The sequence below is a fragment of the Tiliqua scincoides genome, chromosome 5 (assembly GCF_035046505.1).
Source record: "Tiliqua scincoides isolate rTilSci1 chromosome 5, rTilSci1.hap2, whole genome shotgun sequence".
NCBI classification, from domain to species: domain Eukaryota; kingdom Metazoa; phylum Chordata; class Lepidosauria; order Squamata; family Scincidae; genus Tiliqua; species Tiliqua scincoides.
The window spans coordinates 89,616,315-89,635,003 of record NC_089825.1 but is presented as its reverse complement, the minus strand read 5'-3'; the positions used below and the strand labels follow the sequence as shown (position 1 = coordinate 89,635,003).

The window sequence follows — 18,689 nt, the reverse complement described above, 5'->3', positions numbered from 1 at the left end:
GAGGGGACCCAAAAATTTCCTGGGATCTCACACATTCTGATCTCACCAGGACCCATGAGAAGGGGTGTGGAGGAAGTACATCATACCTGGATCCAGGGTCAAAAAGCAGGCCTAGGAGACAAAGGAGGAGAACTGGACATTTCCTGGGATCTTAGAAAATGTTTCCATCTATTGGCATTCATGTTTTGTGAAAGCCTACATAGTTTTTTATATTGTAATTCATATAAATTATGACCCAATGGTCATATGAAATTATGATCCAATGGAGAAGGGAAGGGGCCCAAAAGAAACTTTGTGCTCCCTGATAAAATTCCTCTCAGAGGCCCTGGATCTGTCCATGTCATTGGGAACTTTGCAAAGACAGGGTCCTGATTGTGTAGACACAACAGTTTGCATGGCAGCTCCAACCTACCACCCTCCTTTGCTCTGTTCATTGTTCATCCTGTCCCTACATCCATGCCTCCTACACATATTCAGTAAACTGTGTTAGAAAGACTAGAGCCATCAGTTCGTGTGTCTTACTACAAATGACTCCTTTGCATGTGCTGCATAGCATGTGGAAGAAGAAAATAAGAAAAAGGACAGTCCTGGGCAAGTTGAGGCAGGTATGGATGTACATACAAAGAAGGAGCTTTGTAGCTAGCGTAGGAATGGAGGCTTTTAGCTGGCGGAAAGTTGATCAATACAACATGCTCATGTCTGTGGCAGGCTGGAGGAAGAGAGCGGTGGCAGCAGATTCAGGATGAAGGGCACCCCAACTCCACCACCCTCTCAGCCCCCCTGCAATCTGCTGCTGATGCAACCCGCCTCATGGATGAGCTGCCCCAGCCCTGCTAGAGAGCTAGGGTCACAACAGCTGCCAAAGGGTGCCATATACTGATGCCAGGCTTGTTGCCACATGCAGACCTGTTGATGTGTCCATGGTGTTGGAATCCATTGGGCCTGTCGCCTGCGTTGGCCATCGTGGATGAAGACCTGCCAAGACAAGAAGGGAAGCAACTCAGCAATGAAGTGTGGAGTCAGAAGGACATCAACCCTGGTCTAGCATAGTTTCCCAGAGTGGTCCACCTGCTACCTCAGGAAGCCCACAGGCAGGAAAGGAAGGCAGACGTCTCCGTTTCAGTACATTTTACTAGATGACAGTTAGCTCTAGCCTAGAGGATGAAGGAGAACATTCTCTCTCTCTCTCTCTCTCTCTCTCTCTCTCTCTCTCCCCCCCATGCATCATTTTATAGGTGACAATCATGTCCACCTTATAAAATAATGCAGTGTGAAATAGTAGAGAGAAAAAAGGTTCTCTTCCTCTCCCGCATCACCAGAGCTGGATGTCATGCAATGAAACAGACTGCTGGGAGATTTCAGGACTGCTGAAATATGTAAGATAATAAAATCACTAAATAAAAACCAATTAAAACCATTAGGGAGAGCAACCATTTGGACCAGAAGGAAGCAGCAGAGAAGGCACCATTATGGAGGTACAGAAGGCAGACATCAACCCATCACCCAAACACCAGATATTTTTTGAGCCCTCATCAAAAAGCCATGAGGGAGGGGGGATAGTTCTTGATTCCCCTGGTAGTGAATTCTATCATTGTGGTGCCACTACAGAGAAGGCTCACTCTCTGTTCAACTAGCCTGGGATAAAAGTGGCACCAAGTACAGCGCATAATGAGTCTACAGAAGTCTTTGCAACATAATGCGGTGACAGCCACTAGCTTGGGTGACTTTCAAAGGGGATTGGACCCATTCATGGAGGACAGGTCTATCTATGGCAACTAGTCATAGACTATGCGTTACCTCCAGACCCAGCAGCAGCATGCCTCTGAAGGCCAGTTATAGGACAGCAATGGCAAGAAAGAACTATGCTTTCTTCCCCAGATCGAGGGATTCCCAGACATATGACATGGGGATAATGTCCTCTCTTGCTGAAGCTTTTTGAACATGTGAATCTGCCTTATATTTTCATCAGGGCATTGATCCACCTAGTCACGCGCGCTCTGCTCTCACTGAACAGCCACTCTGAAAGGTCTCAGAGAGATGTTTTCTGAGTTGCACAGCCTGAGAACCTGTAGTTGGTGATGCCAGGGATCGATCCTGGGACTCCCTTATGCAATGCATGTGCTCTTCTGCAGAGCTACAGCCCTCCTGATCTTGAAAAGCACTGTGGTGTATCATCACGTAGCAGCCATCAAGACTGTTGAAGGCTAATCACAAGCATGACGGCTATCAGATTCTGCTGAACATCAACTGGCAGGAATCAAACGTTGAAATGAAATAGCATTGTGTGATTCCGAGCATTGGAATAATTTTTGTCCAATACTAGAGCCCCCAACAGTGTTTCTCAAACTGTGGGTCAAGACCCACTAAGTGGCTCACGAGCCAATTTCAGGTGGGTTGCACAGCACCTAGTGCAGCCACCATTCAAAATATGGGAAGATGGGATGCTGAAAAGGGGGAAGGCTGTGTGGTTATTTTGCTTGTGTCAAGGTTGTAAATGGGCTTTTTTTTTCTTGCTGATTCACTTTGCTATTGGAAAATGGCTAAGAAATAACCCAACGTATTGCTGCATTCTCAGGAAAGCAGCAGGCTCTAGCAGCGCAATGATGGCACTTCCTGCCTGGTGATGTCAATTCTGGCCACGACATCACTTCCAGGTTAATGACATCACTTCCAATGGGTCCTAGAGAGATTGTCATTCTAAAAAGTGGGTCCTGGTGCTAAAAAGTTTGAGAATCACTGCCCTAGACAATATCTGGGAATAGTCAATACCCAAAATTCATAAGAGGAGGCATTTGGGGAACAAATTAGTTCAGTGCTAGTAAAGCTGCATTTTGTCATATAGGTTCAACTCCGCTTTTTCACCCCTTCAGCTGTAAAATGGGGAGAATAATTTACTTAACTTATAAGTAAGTAAAGGATTGTTATATGTATTACTACATCAAAATAAAAACTTTATGCACTCAGAACCGGCAATACAAATGCAAAATATCATCATCGTTACTGTTCCCTCTGCTCATTTCTTTCACTTCCTTTGTTTCCGGCACAATAACCCCCATCCCAGGCTGCAATCTTCTACACATTTACCTGGGTGTAAGCCCCACTGAACACAGTGGGAATTACTTATGATTAGAAATGTCTAGGATTTCAATTGTAAGCTCCTCAGGGCAGGGAACTCTAGTTCATTATGTAACTCTGTAAAGCACCACATGCATGTCGATGATGCAATGTACGAAAAAAGGAATGCTATGTACAAAATTAGGGAAGGCAGCAAGTAGTTGCCTAGGTGCCCAGAATCCTGGATGAGGTTTACATCTGTAGATGGAGGGAGGAAAGAATGAGGAATATTCAGGAAAGGGGGCAGGAATGGACTTTTGCCAGAATGATCACAACATTTTACAGAGCTCCGGCTTCCCTTCCAGTTTAATGGATATTTCCGTAGCTTCAGGAAGCATCCAAAAGAATGTATGCAATTTTCATATGAGCCACATGTATGATTGTGTGCGTGTGTGCTTTTGAATAATGCAGATCTGGCTCTCCGTTCAAGCACTCTTTGGCTGATTTTTTCTATGAACTCCAGCTCACTCATTCCGCATTAAACATGGCTCCAGTGACAGACCTGGCATTGACCAGTCTGCCATCTTGGCACTCCTGATTCCCTCCCCCTTTAAAGTGCTTCTGCGGAGAAGTGCCTTATTGAACAGTGATTCCCCACTGAAAGTGCTTCTGCCGTCCAGCTTGCTCTTGCGCTACCTTCGCGATCAGCTGTTTCTCATTAAACACGACTTCTCCGACCAGCTCACTATCCTGCTTCTGTTTACACTTTTCTTTAATTGACTTGATTGTGAAAGATTTTCTGCTGTTCTTTGTTCATCCATCACTCCCCCTCCTCCCCTGGTCTGCAAAAACTGCTTGGAAGTCTGTTGTGATTTTCCAGGACTGTACAACAGCTGCAAATATGTGTGGTTTGGATGCAGAAAATGAAAATAACATCCATTCACTATAGCCCTAGTTGTGGCTGTACATTCACCCAAGACATCTTGGGAGTTGCGGCAAACATCTGAATTCCAAAGTGCATTTAGAACTTTGCACTTGTCTAAGGCCAAGAAGCCCTACACAGAGCAGTTAATGGTTCCTCTATGTTTGTCCTCCTACCTCTTCTCACTCCTTCAAAGCCTCCTCCCCTCCAGGTGCTGACTTAAAGGATCCCTACGTTGCTTCACCAAGTTTGGCAGTGCCTAAGGGAACAGCTGTTCTTTCTCTGTTGCAGCCTGCGCAACCTCAACTTTGTCCACCTGGCGCCCAGTTACATCACAGCAATGCTTACTCATCTTCAGGGGATATTATTTGGTGATTGCATTTACTCCACCCATCAGCAAGGGAATGCCTAAGATTTAGGGCTGAGTCTATGTGTCCAAGCTCGCTTTTAAACTCTAGCCATTTTCCACACTTGTGTTAATTTTCAAATTTCCCAGGTTTTTTTTTTACTATGTTTTGACTTGAGTTCTATTTCCAGGGGATTTAAATGCTACAGTTGGTTCCAGGGTTACTGTGATGTCTCTTAGCACTACCTAAAGTTCTTTGTTCAGAGATTCACAGCTACCTCCATCCTAGCCACTACTCCTAAATGTATTGGGAGTATTCATTTGCAGAAGAAATGGAGTCAACCAGTAGCTGTCCTGGACCTTCCTGGCACCCAGTGCTGAGTGACAGGGTGACACAGAAACATCACCCCCTGCATCATTGCATCGCCCCTGCACCTGTGTTCTACACCCCTTTCTCTCGTAATGGCTCCAGGAGATGAGGAGGCCCAACTTGTAGCACTCACTGCTTTAAACAGCGAGCACTACATACCCCTTCGGAGAGCCCAGGAAACACCTGGAGCACCATGGAGGGGGAGCTTGCCCCAATTGCCCCCCCCTGCAGCCTGGTACCTGGGGCCTACCCTCCACCCACTTCATCTGCCACCACAGCCCACACCAATTTCTTTCTTTGGCTTTTAAAGTTATTTGACTGCTCCACTGTCTGATTAGTGGTGAGAAAGTCAATGCACAATTGCCTTTTGGTGGTGCAAGTGCTGTAACAAAAATACTGAAGGGCACACGTCTGTTAAAAATGACAGACGATGCTAACCCAGTTTCATATGCCTGCAACCCTCTTTTGGCTCTATCAGTGTTCAAAAAATCTTACATAAATGTAATAAAGATAATAGACTTCGTATAATAGTGTAAGGATTACTGACATAATGTACATGTTCATAGCATTTCACATACATTCTGCCAGTGATACTTACAGCAATCTTGTTGCAAGGTCAACAGGGAGAGAAGGGGTCTGTGGAAGACCATCTAGAGAAAGTGGAGTGATTGGAAAGGAGATGACCAGTGCTTAGCTCCACGTACGAAAAGCTTCAGCTGCTGAGTTCTGCTTATCAGTTAATGGTGCAGGAACAGACTGGGCTCTTTTTGTCTTGGCCATTTGGCTACATAAGCAAAAGCCCATACCTGTGTGCATGCAGGAAAGGAAATGGGCCTCAATGTGTGTGGTCAAAAATGAATTTAGGCTTCTACTCCCAGGGGAATGCAAATCAATTCTGATATTATTACAAGACAATGGAGGAAGGTAAGAAAAAAGAAGTACATGTTTGGTGGTTCTGTTTTCTCCTCTTCTGTGTTTAAGGAAAAGGAAGATGAGTCCACTGGGAGACTGGTGATGGCTGGGGGGGTTCAGTTCTGGCTCCATGAAGATGCTGGCAAATGAGCTTTCTGGACTCAGAAGAGGCAATTCTACCCTTTTTCCACCCACCCAATTTAATTGAGACTGGACTGGGCAGGGCGTTGGCGCAAGGAAGATTAAAATTGCTTCAAGCAGTGATCCTGGGATAAGGGCATCCCAGTTTGCTTCATCCTCAAGTTTGTTTACCCCTTCAGGGGGTGAATCAGAGCCAAACTACCAAAAAAACAAAACAAAAAACTAAAAGGGAAAAATGCAAAAGCCGTGTTTAACACTCACAATGTCTCTTTAACACTGCAGAGTGGTGTGATCCAGACCAAGACAACAGTGTGCAGGGGAGAGAGTTTTAACCCTTCCCACCTGCACTGCACTGCATTGATCCCCTGCTGATAACACCCACCCTGGTTTCTATTTGCCCTGAAGTGTCTATGTGCAGAAAATATCTACAATATTTTGAATATGAAAATAGAGTAGAGGGAACAGGTTGACCCTTCTCCTCATGCTGTGTGCTCGTCTGAACTGGACAGTCAACAGTGTAAACAAGCATCAAGACAAGCACTTATGACACAGGCTTGGAATTCTGCCCTTCAAAGCAAAATGGAGGGGAAAAAATGGGAGGGGGTGTGAGTTTGAATTTACTGCTTACTGGGCTCTGACACGGATTCCCGTTACTGGGGTTGCACTAAAAGCTCATGGATTTTCATTTTCTGTATTGACAATGGTGCTTTTGATGGGGTTGAAGTTTCATGGGATCAATAGCTCTGGTTACTGGGATAAAAAAAAAAGAAATCAATGTTTTGTTTGAAACCATTTGGTATTATTTTTCCCCCAAACTCTCCCATACAGTGCAGGGAAAGGAAGAGAAAAATACCCCCTTCCTATGCAATGACACTTAGGATCAGGACTGCACAGCAAATACCAACCTGAGCCTTTAAACATGATTGCTCTGTTGAATAGAGGGAGAGGAAAAGGGACAGTGTTTTCCATTCCCACCCTCCAGAAATGTCCCCATCCTGCTCCATATGTTAAAGTGCTCAGGACTAGGGTTGGTGGCCAGTCTTAACTTTCTTATAAGAGCACAACCAAAGGCTTACAGTTCAATCCTATCCCCCCGCAGCATTATAGTATGCTGCTGCACCAACAGATCTCACACTGGCCAATTGTTATGGGACTTCTTGGACCTGGGGCAGCCATTTTTCTGGAGAACCAGAGGGCATATTGGGTTGCTACACTGCTGGGCTAATGAAATCTGTTTGGGTTTAGCTGAGTGTAGGGTCGTGCTTTTGTGCTGGTCGTGGCCCAAAATGAGGCGTGGTGAGGCAACCACCTTGGGAGCAGATTGGCCGGGGGGGAGGGGTCCTGCACCCTACCTCTGTTGGCTCCCATCACCTTGCTCAGCCTGGCCCTGCACAGCACCAGCTGCAACTGTTCTTCCTCTTCCTCCTTGTCCCTTTCCCTAATATGCAAAGGTGAACAGGTAAAGATGGGCATAGCAACTTAAGAGCATATCCTGGGATCCTTTTTTTCAGGATCACTTAACCCAGTCATTCTTAAACTTTTTAGCACCAGGATCCACTTTTTAGAATGACAGGACCCACTGGAAGTGATGCCATTAACCTAGAAGTGATGTCACGGCCATCATCAATTTAGGTTTCAATTCTAAGCTGTGATCAGTCGAAGAGCCCATTACACAGCAAACACACTGTTCATTTGCATAGCTCAGAATTCAAACATTCCAGCTCAGAAGTCAAAGCAGAACACAGGCTTGGATCCTTCTCCATACAGACCTCCCTCCTTTCCAGCATCCCTTCTTCCCACCTATTCAGGGCAAAGCACCATGCCTGTCATGCGCCTGGAGTCCCACCCCCGCCCAGCAGCTCTGTACCCTGTATTTTTAGCTCTGTATTTCCAATGGCAGCTGAGCTAGGTACTGTGCAACTCACCTGAAACTGGCTGCAATCCTAACCACACTTTCCTGAGAGTAAGCCCCACTGAACAAAATAGGACTTACTTCCGAGTAGACCTGGTTAGGCTTGTGCCCATTCGCTCTAGTGGGTCCCAACCCACAGTTTGAGAAATGCTATCTAAATACTAACTGTGATTATTAAAAATTCACCCTACCCCAGAGGAAAGCTTAAGTGAGCCGGGGGGGCGGGGGGGGGCGGTGTTAGAGCATTACTGTAATTTAGAGAGGGGAAGACCAGCTGCCATGCTTTGCTTGTTTGTTTTTACTACAATTCTTCCTATCCTTAAAAGAAGCTCTCATTCTTTGAGAGATTTTCATCCTTTTTCATCTCGTGGAGCACTGACAAGGAACTAAAATAGTCAAGGCACACCATCAGTTTTTTCACAATTGACAAGACACATCATACTACTGATGGTGTGGGGGGGGCTCACAACCCTCCAATGGCCCTACTAAGAAATGACCCTTCTCCAAACTCCTGCAGCATACCTGCAGACCATTTACAGCACACCAATGTGCTGCAGCACACTGGTTTAAAATCACTGCTTTAAATGAAAGCTACCCTCACACTTGCAAGTTAAAACCCTGTTCCCCCAGATGGGGGTAGGCAATGCTCTGTGTGGGTCTGTGCACCCACTGGACCTCCTGGAGCTACATCCTTAGCTGAGTAGCAAGTCTTAAATTGAACTGCAGTGCAACAAATTGGGGGCACATACTACAATTTGATACAATTCTTTAGTTGTTGGGCAAGGAGGAGGAGGATGAGTTATTTGTATCTTGTTTTGTATGGCTGGTTATCTTGCATGTGATTCTGTTTCTATAAAATGAGAAATGTGGAATTTAAAAATATGATTAACGGGTGGGCAGCCCACCCCGCTTTGTGTTCTGCAAAGGGCAAGCTGTGAGAGACGACAAGGGGCAGGGTTGAATAAATGGGAGCAGTGAAGCAAAGGACACAGGCTGGCTATTGTCCCACAGACGTCTGGCTGGGTGGGGGCTACAAAGGGCAGGGTTGCAGCCAGCCGGAAATGGCTATCTCAAAGTGGCACTTTGAAAGGGCAGTGGGAACCCAACAGGCGGTGCTCTGTTCCTGGCTCTGGGAGGAGAGGGAATGGGGCCAGGGGAGTCAAACCAATCCTCAGCGAAGAGCTATTGTGGGTGTAGGATTACTTACATGGGGGGGGGGGGGAACCTTCAAAGCTTTACAATTTGTGCAGAGCCTTCCTCTCCTGGATAGGACAGGGCCGGGACAGAACTGAGACACCACAAGGCCAGACCTGACAGAGCCTCACTAACTAGGGCAGATCTTATTTACCTTTTATGCTAACTGTGATGCAAAAAGGAGCTCAGCCAACATATTACCAAGAGTTGCACATCATATGTCAAAGAGCCGCATCTGACTCATGAGCCACTGATTCGGCACCCTTCCATGTCCCCTTCACAACACCTCTATCCCCACCTCCCCATTCCCTCTGCATTTCCCTCCCAGTTCCCTCCCCACCTTCATTCACCTCCCCGCCCTCTGCATGAGCCTCTCCATACTTTCAGGGCAGGGTGCATCACCATCAATCATCATCATCATCATCATCATCAAGATTGGCATCCTGTCCCTTGTTCTGAAGGCATCCAAGATGGCACAGATGGAGCTATTTTATCTTCACAACAGTCCTGGGAGATAGGCTAGGCCATTGGTATTCAAACTTCTCAGGAGTACATCTCCCCAGGCAAGTCTTTATGGGGGGGCCTATTTTTAAACATAAGGTACCTGCTGCCAGGATCTGGGAGGTGTGGAGAGCCCAGTGGAGTTCTCTGCAGGGCTCCACAGAACTCCACAGAACTCTGAACAATCCACATCCCATTGAAGTCGAACCGTATATAAAACCTTCAATTGGTTTTAATGGATATGGATTGCCCTTCAGCACTGAACTTGGGCTCTTTCATAGAAATGGCATACATTTGCATTTATATATTGCTGACATCATACACGACTTTATCTATTGCTGATTCGGAGGCCAAATCATAGGAAAGGGAATCCCTTCATTAAGATTATCATCTTTTTTCCCTTTATGTACATGGATATTGTCTCTTCCCCGATGCCCTTGCCAAGACATGGAGCATTCATAGAATGAAGTTGTCTTTTACTGAGTAAAACTGATCCATTTTGTCTGTACTGACTGCACAGACTAGCAGATCGCCTGAGTTTCAAACAAGGATCTTTCTCAGCCCTACTTGAGGGAGACGGAAACTTGGGCCCTCTGCATACAAAGCAGGTGCTTTGCCCCTGAGCTGTGGACTTTCCATGACCCCCATGCATGACTATGTGAGCTGGAACAGATGCAATACCTAGCTGTAGTTCTGCATTAAACTAATTGATCTATATGGGCCTTCATGATTGCATGCCATTTAAGGGCCACCTCCCTCCCCTCTTATACCTTGGCTCCCTTCCTGCTTTGGGACAAACCACACATTGCCATTTTGCCTGAACCAGCAAACTATGGTTTTTGGCTTGCACTTGCCTTGCAAACCAGGTTTGGAAACACACTCACATCCTTTCTGCTCAAATGCCACTTCCCTGATTCTTTAGAGAAAAAGACATCGGGAGATCTGATCCTGGATCTCCAGCATCATATGTCCTTTTTGCCAGAGTCTTGGCACCAATACCAGAGGGTGTGCAAATCCTTCAGCCTAATGGTTTGTGGCTCACAATTTTTGTTTAACTTCCAGACAAATTGACAGAATTCAAAGAGTTCCAGGTGTTGTTTTACAGAACTACCCAGAAGCTTTAATTTGGAGATTTCTGAAGTCCCTTTCCAGTGTAGTCCTTTTTGCCTCCCACCGTCAATACTCTCCTGAATAGCCTTCCGTGCATTACGGGGACTGCTATTGGAAGGGAATGTCTGGATAGCCTTTGTGGGTTCCTTGGAGTGCTTGAGGGTGCACATCATAGTTCTTGGGAGCCTGAACAATCTAAAGTTCTGATCCTGATAAATCATCCTAGTCTCCTTTAAAGTGAAAGTAGCAATCACGACCCACTTCTGGTTTTGCGATCACAACCCAGAAGTGGGTCATGATTGCTACTTTCATTTTCTGCAAGCCACAGGGAAACCTGCAGAGGGCTCCGTGGGGATCTCCGCACTTCCCAGACCTCGGCAACAGGTACACTGTTAACCCCCTTCCCCCACAGCAGAACTGCTCCTTAACGGGAAAAGGGCAGCGGTTCTCAGACTGCCAGGTCACAACCCACCAGTTTGAGGACCACTGAGTTAGGCAGACTTAAAAACGAGAGATCACTATGGATTCATGGCTGAGCCAGAATTTGAATGTAGGTCTCCTTAGTCTAATTCAATCTCTCCATGACACTATAAAGATACAGATAGCAAGGAGCATAGTGGCTGCTTCAGGTGAGGCGAAAGGTGAGGTAGCTCCTTGTATGCAGTGAATGGGTTGTGCGTCATTGCACCAGGTATTCAGTTGCATGACCGATATTTCTTTTCTGTGTTGGCACCAGGTGGGCCCCTGTCTCCCCTTGACCCTCTCTGCATGCAAGAAGGCCTTGTGAGCTCAGCTGTGATGCAGTTACTGTGTACTTGAGATTCTCCCTTCTTGCATCTCCTCTCACCTCCCCTGAATCCCTTCCTGACTGTTTTACATCCCTACAGGCTTGTATGGCTTTCAACCCCCCCTTGCCTCTGCTTCCTGCTCTGCTCTTTCTGTCACACCAGGAGGCTAAAAGGGGTGGCACTGCAACAAGCTGGAAATGTCCATCGCTCCAGTGGCATTCAGAGAGGGCCATGCAAACCTTGGGCATAAAGACTCTTCATGTTTTCTGTACTCGAAATCCCCTACTGCAGGTTCCACCTCAAGAACAAACCTTGTGCAGAAAAAGCCTGTTCTGGGCCCCTGCTCCAAGGCCCTTCTGTAGTATATGACTGACCTTTCCCCATCAGCAGTTAGTTTTTAGCTTAGACAGTGTATGATTACCTCTGCACACAGCATCTGAGACCGTGGTGCACTCCTTCACGACAATCTCATCGTCCTCACAGATGGTGCAAGGGAAACAGGGGTCTACATGGTTGGCATCATCCGAATAAGTCCCCGGAGGACATTTCTCGCACCAGGTGTCCTGACTATTCCCACAAGGAAACACGAGGCCGTAGCCCACTTCGCAGACCTTGCACTCCTGGCATGAGTTGCTCTCCTGGTCCCGGTAGTAGCCATAGATACATTTGCAAACGGTGTTGTCGGATTCCACGCAGGGTGCCTGCATGCTCTCCAGACCCACACACTCCTTGCACGGCTTGCAGGGCTCGGTGATGCTTGCAATGTCTGAATAGCTCACACCTGGAAAGCATCAGAAGAAAAGAGCAGAAGTGAGAGAGAGGCCATCGAATATCTGGTTGTATGCTGACCTGTGTGTGGTTGTGGAGAAGACTGTGGTGGTAGTAATGAAGCGGGGGGGGGGGGGGTGAATTTCTTTAGCAGGAGTCTAGGAAGAGGAAGAGCCTTCAAAAGAGGAACTGTTGGTCCCAAGACAAAAGCAAACTAAACCCCAGAGTCCAATAAATGTCTGGGCACACTGAGTTTCGATTAGTGCTCGAGACAGACTTGAATAACTGATGGCGTTTATGTTTGCAAAAGCAGTATAGCCATTATTTCTTTGTCATCCCAGCATCCTCTGCGGCAACTGGAGGTCTTTGGCAGTTCTGCAAAGAATAACCATTTTTAAAGACCGAGACATGGTGCAGATGTCCATTCTGACATGCCCTGCGGCAACATCTTTGTGTGCATCGCAACCTTGTGCCTGAGAAGGACTTCTGCAAACCTGAGCTTGCTACTTGATGAAGTTGTTGGTCTTAATTAATGTACTATGATGTTTGTGTTTGGCTTTTTCCCCCCCTAGAGGCAAGCATGGATGGACCTGCTATCTGCTAACTATAGTGTCTAGCATTTGAGGGGTATGCTATGTCATATATAATATTGCAAAATATATACAATTCAACTTGACTGAAGCATAGAGGAATTTTTGCCATAATAAACACACACACACACACACACACACACACACACACCATGATAATAGCAAACAGAACATGGCAGAGAAAGGATTGAGCTGTACCAACCTTTATCAAATCTTTTGGACCTCCTCACTGCTTATAAAAATTTATGCAAGGTAACCAACCGAATACAACTTTTATCTTTCTTCCTTCCTTTCAACCGCACTAATTCAGTCAATATTGACATCTCTGCCACTTTCCATCTTCAGTGCATTTTTAATAGGACAATAAGCATCCAGTATTTTAATGCCACCAGGTCTGAATGTGCTCCCCAGCCCTGCCTTCCAGAGAGTGGTTTGGAAGGAATCTCACTGCAGGCCTTTTAAAGCCTTCAGAGCCACTGACCACCACCTCATCTTGTGGCAGATTCCATACATTCATATTATCCTTTTGTCTCTCCTGAATCTGCTATCACTCAGAGCCCAAGTCTGAGGAGAAGAAAGCGGTGGAGAGGTGGCCAACAGGGAGGACAGGATCTGGCATGCACAGTCACTGCTGGGTCCACCCCCTCTTGATCCCTTCCCACCCTGTTCCTCCCCTTCCCTGCCCCGTTTGCCCATCCACACCCCTCCCCCTTGTTTCTCCCCCTCCCTGCCACCTCCTCAGCCTTACCTGCTCTGCAGCCTAAGATAGGTCCGGTGATGGATGGGGAGTGCTGCCACCTCTTAGAGCACTGCTCCCGAAATGGCCACTGATGGACCACTCAGTGCACTGTCAGCAGCCATTTTGTGACGGCGGAAGTGTCTGCTGCTGTCACAAAGAACTATAGCTGGCAGCCAGCAGCCTGCATAGAACTGGGCTGCCCATTTCACTGAATGACCCACAGTTCTAGAATTATGAGAGCATGAGAAAAAAATTATCTCAAGTCACTTTGTTTGCATCAAGCATAATTTTAGAAGTCTGTGTCGCGCTCCTCCCCTTCCCCTGCTCCAGTTTGCCCGTGTTTTAAACTAAGCGCTTGTCTTTTGCTTTGTTTTGCAAGTGCGAAATATTTGCGGTGCAAATATTCGTTTTGAGAAGGCAAGACCAAAACCATAAGCAATATCTCAAATGTTCCTGCACTATAGATTTATGGAGGCATGATACTGGATCTTTTAGATTCAGAACTAAAAACCCCTAGTGTGAAATTTCGCCTTCTATGCAAATTTGTCTTTTATAGCACATTGATGTATTCATGAAGCTCTCCACCATGATTCCAAGATATCTTTTCTCAGAATCTAGGACCTAGAAATGAGAACAGCTGTATGGTATAGGGGAATAATAAGGAACAGGAAGAATGGTAAAAACTCTGAAGGGGATGGAGTGCAGAGAGATAGGTAAGGCAGCCTAAACTACAAGCATGGATTCAAATTAATCTATTAGATCTTTGGCTACAGGGCCCTTCACTAACCAAGTAAGTGAAGCAAGATACTGGCTTATTATGGTCCTTGTTGCCAAACCCCCTTCCATTTCCTTTCCCAATTAAGCAATCCTATTGTGACTTCTGAAGGATGGGGGAGGCCTGGTTGGAGTTTGCATAACTATGCCTCAAGGCAAAATTTGCTAGCTATTCATTGCTGCATAGTTATAATCAGCTGGTAACAATGAAAATGACCCAACTCCTTCACAAAGATCTCATAGGATGAATCACACGCCAGTGAGTATTATAAGGTGCTTTGCAATGCCTAAAGAGGCAATATATTATGATTTAATGGGGAGTTAAACCAGCGGAAGGAGCTATGCCTGCATGCTGACTTCAGGTTAAAACAGTTTATTTCGATTGAGCTTCAGGCCTTGGCTCCAGTGAGCCTGTCTATCTTGGTATGGAAAACAGGGTGGGGAAGATTTCCAGTTTCACATGTGAAGGGAGGAAAGGGGAAGGGGGTGGATCAGTACCTGAATCATAGAAGCGCTAGGCTTGGGCTTCTTTACTTCTCAGAGTTACACGGAAGGGAGAATGCAACCAGAGCAGTGATGTCGCAAGCAGGGGCATGGGAGGGCCTCCCTGGGTTCCACCCCAGAGCGTCAAGTGAAGGAGTGCCAGGTGGGGGACAGCCAAGATGGTGGTAGCTTTCTAAGCATGGTGGCATGCTCAGCAGCAGCAGCTGTGGCTTCGTAATCTCACTGCTTAGAGCAGGGATGTCAAACTCGTTTCATACAGCGGCCAAATAGTATTCATTAGAGGGTCAGAGGTGATGTCATTAGGAAAGAAGTGATGTCATTGGTTGGCAACCTTCAGTCTCGAAAGTCTATGGTATAAGCCTACAGCACCCGCTATTCCCAGGCGGTCTCCCATCCAAGTGCTAACCAGGCCTGACCCTGCTTAGCTTCCAAGATCAGACGAGATTGGGCATGTGCAGGGTAACAGTGATGTCATTAAACAGGTCATAAGCAGAAATAAGCACTTTTTTCTCAGTTAGAAACACATTAGCTGCAAACGACAGAAGAGAACATATGCAAATCTCGATCATATTTCAAGATGGGAGATCCCAATTATCATGCGGGCCGCCCTTTCAGCAGTGCCGACTCAGTACTGCTCAGCAGCTGAGAACTCAAGGGTCAGATAAAAAGCTTCAGTGGGCCACATCTGGCCCCTGGGCCTTATGTTTGCCACCCCTGCTTTAGAGGCTCAAGCCTCCAAAGAAGAAGGAACAGAGGATGGTAGTGAGATTGCAAAGTCCCACCCACTGCCACCATTGCCACCCCTAAGCAACATTGTTAGCCACTGGGCCGAGCCGCTGTCTGAACTGTTTTCTCATTGCACTCTGCTTTGGAGCGCAGCGAGAAAGTGGTTCAGTCAGTTGCTTGGAACCCAGAAATAATTAGTAGTGATGTCATCACGCCACCACTAATTACTTGAGGGGTGACGTTAGGAGTCACTTCTAGGACTTGAGGGGTGACGTTAGGAGTCACTTGTAGGAGCAGATGCTACACCGCTACACAAGAGGCAGCTTTTCTTGTCACAAACCTTCAATAATAGGAGAAGCCACATCCTGCAGAATTCTCCCTTCTGTGCCTTCTAGGGCTGATTTACACCTCATATGGCGCCACACACAACTGTCTTAGAAAGGTGGGAGCTCTGGCCAAAGTTTTCATAGAGGAGAATCTATGTGCCTCCATGTGAGGTGATGCACATCACCCCCCCCCCCACTGCCATCGTGGCAGGTGAGGCAGCTGCATAGAGTCTACCCAGTTTACACAAATGGCACATCCACATAAGCGTGGCTTAGTTGGTGGTATCAAGACACACAGAGGATGATTTTCCCTACTCTTTTCCCCTCATGCTGTGGGGCTTCACCCAAACATCATCAGATGTTTTGATCGATTCAGTAGTAAGCAGCCTCGTGACACCCTCATTGCTTGCCTTGTGACATCAGGACCTACCTCTTGAAACTGCGGTTTGGGAGTGCCCCTGACCTGGCCACACTACCGGTGATATAAAACTGCCAACACTTGAAAATTGTGGGGAAGAAATACAGTCTGCCCCTGGTATTTGTGGATCTGGCATCCGTGGATTTTACTCACTGCAGATGCCGTGGATACGGGGAAAGCCACTTCCAGTTTGCTCGTCAAACTGGGCTGAATCTGCAGATCCACAGATCTGGGTATTCGTGGGGGTGGGGGTGGATCCTGGAATGAATCCTCTTTCAGATAACAAGGGATGCCTGTTATAATACTTGGAGGGGGGCACATGATGGAGGGGCAGATCCAGTAGTGAAACAGGGGAGAGCGCCACTCTGGAGCCCAGCAGCTGCCAAATGACCTGAGATTACCCTTTGCCTCCAGCCCACCTGAGAAAAAAGCCAAACCCTGGAGAAACAGGGTCCTTTGAGGCAGACTGGCAACCCTACATTTAACCCTGCTAGGCCTTTGGAACATGAGAGGGTTGTCCTCTGCTATCTACAAGCTGAGGTCTGTGCCAACAAAGCCAAACAAAACTGACTCAAATCAGTGCTCTAATCTGAAACACATGCCTACAGCCACCTCCCTGTGTATGTGTACCACAATCTCCACTTTGATTCGGGCTCTGCCCTGTTGTGGCTGCAGAATTCCTCTGAAGATTCTGATCACATCACCTTATCTGCTAATTCAAAGATCTCTTGTCTCTATCCACAAAAAAATTCCCCAAAGGCACCATCAGGTATGAGTGTTTTGAAAGCGGCAAAACTTTACCGCTTTGGTGGATTTACTCCACTGTGGTAGAACAAAAGACACTGTGGTTAAGGACAAAGAATCACATTAGAAGAAGTTCTGGTCTGCTCCTCTGTTCGGTTTGATGCGGAGGGGGTAAATGGGGCTCTAGGAATCCAGATGAATGTCCTTGGTTATTTTAGCATTTGTGTTTATTCAGGCAGTTATCTACATATAAGATGCCCTTGTCATCCCAAGATTTGTTGTTAATCAACCCCACCCCTCATATTGCATGTTGCAATATGTTGTTGCATGTCAACAGCATATTGAAGTTGTTGCATGTCAAGTCTGACCACTGTCCACCTAGCCCTATTCTGGACTCTAGCAAGCAGCTACTCTCCAAGTGGGTCTTCTGAGCTCAACCACTGAGCTATGGCACCTACACGCATGCAACAGAGGCTTTTCCCAGCATTGGTCCCAGGGCCTAGGAGAGGGGGTAATTTGTACCCGGGCCCAGGGCATAAAGGGGGGCCCAGGACCCAAAGGAGGGGGCCCAGAAATTTCCTGGGATCTGACATTTTCCCCTCTACTCAGATTTGTTGCCCATATGGCAGGGCTTTTCAGACTGGGGCGACGCAGCTTTGAAAGCGAAAGTGGAGCAATCGTGCCCCACCTCCGTGCCCCACCTCCGCACAATTGCTCCACTTTCACTTCTGAAGCTGCGGGGAGACCTGCAGAAGGTCGCGCAGGGCTCTCCGCACCCCCGGGAGGCTGCAGGAGTGTCGGGTAAATGGACCAAAGCCCCTGCAGCCCCCCTGAGCGGTGCAATCCTGGGGATCGCACTGCTGCCTCCCCCGCCCCCGCTGCCTCCCCTGGCTCCCGCAAGAACTTAGAGCTGTCCCTGAGAATTTGAAAACCACTGCCATATGGGATGCTGGGGACATTACCATGACTGGGGATGCTGGGGACACTACTAATGCCACATGGGTGGATAGCCCTGGGCTCCAAAGACTTTTCCAGCTGTCTCTACCCTCCCCACACCATGCTTCACTCCTCCCTGTTCCTATTCTGCTCACCAGTCACCACCCTCCCCTGCTCTGTTTCACCCCACCCACCCCCCTTTGCAAAGGGGCCCAAAATAAATTTTGTGCCACCTGATAAAATTCCTCTCGAAGGCCCTGATTGGTCCCATGATTGTCCACTCTGATTCACAATTACTTTCCCAGGTCTCAGGAAGAACTCTGTCCCTGAACCTTCCACTATGGAATCTGTGGCTCTGGGAGATGATGGGGACTGAGCTGGCCTCTCCTGCCAGCAACGCATATATTCCATCCCTGAGTTCTAGGCTATGCAGTTCTAACCAGGTTCTTTTTAAAGGTAGGTTATTTTTAAACAGCAGCATAAGAAGATCCCTTCTGGATCAGGCCAAAGGCCCATCTAGTCCAGCTTCCTATATCTCACAGAAGCCATCAGATGCCTCAGGGAGCACCGAAGACAACAAGATACCTCTGCCTTGTTGCCATTCCCTTGTATTTTGCATTCAGAGACAGCCTACTTCTAAAACCAGGAGGCTGTGTATACCCATCACAGCTTGTAACCTGTGATGGACTTTTCTTCTAGAAATCTGTCCAATCCCTTTTAAAGGCATCTAGGCCAAACACTATCACCACATCCTGTGGTAAGGTGTTCCACAGACAGGGGTGCTCAAACCCCGGCCCTGGGGCCACTTGTGGCCCTTGAGGCCTCTCAATGCGGCCCTCAGGGAACCCCCAGTCTCCAATGAACCTCTGGCCCTCCAGAGATTTGTTGGAGCCCACACTGGCCCGATGCAACTG

At 47.2% G+C, this 18,689-nt stretch overlaps 1 protein-coding gene across 1 annotated transcript in view; it reads right to left on the bottom strand.

Moving 5' to 3' along the window:
- Positions 1 to 18,689, bottom strand: part of NGFR (nerve growth factor receptor) — a 44,177-nt gene that overhangs the window by 8,420 nt on the left and 17,068 nt on the right. Inside the window, exons 2-4 of the mRNA XM_066628739.1 lie at positions 11,672 to 12,031; positions 907 to 975; positions 413 to 426 (exon numbers count right to left, since the gene is read on the bottom strand). Coding sequence (XP_066484836.1) covers positions 413 to 426; positions 907 to 975; positions 11,672 to 11,957 — 369 coding nt within the window. The 5' untranslated portion in view covers positions 11,958 to 12,031. The remainder of the gene's footprint in view (positions 1 to 412; positions 427 to 906; positions 976 to 11,671; positions 12,032 to 18,689) is intronic.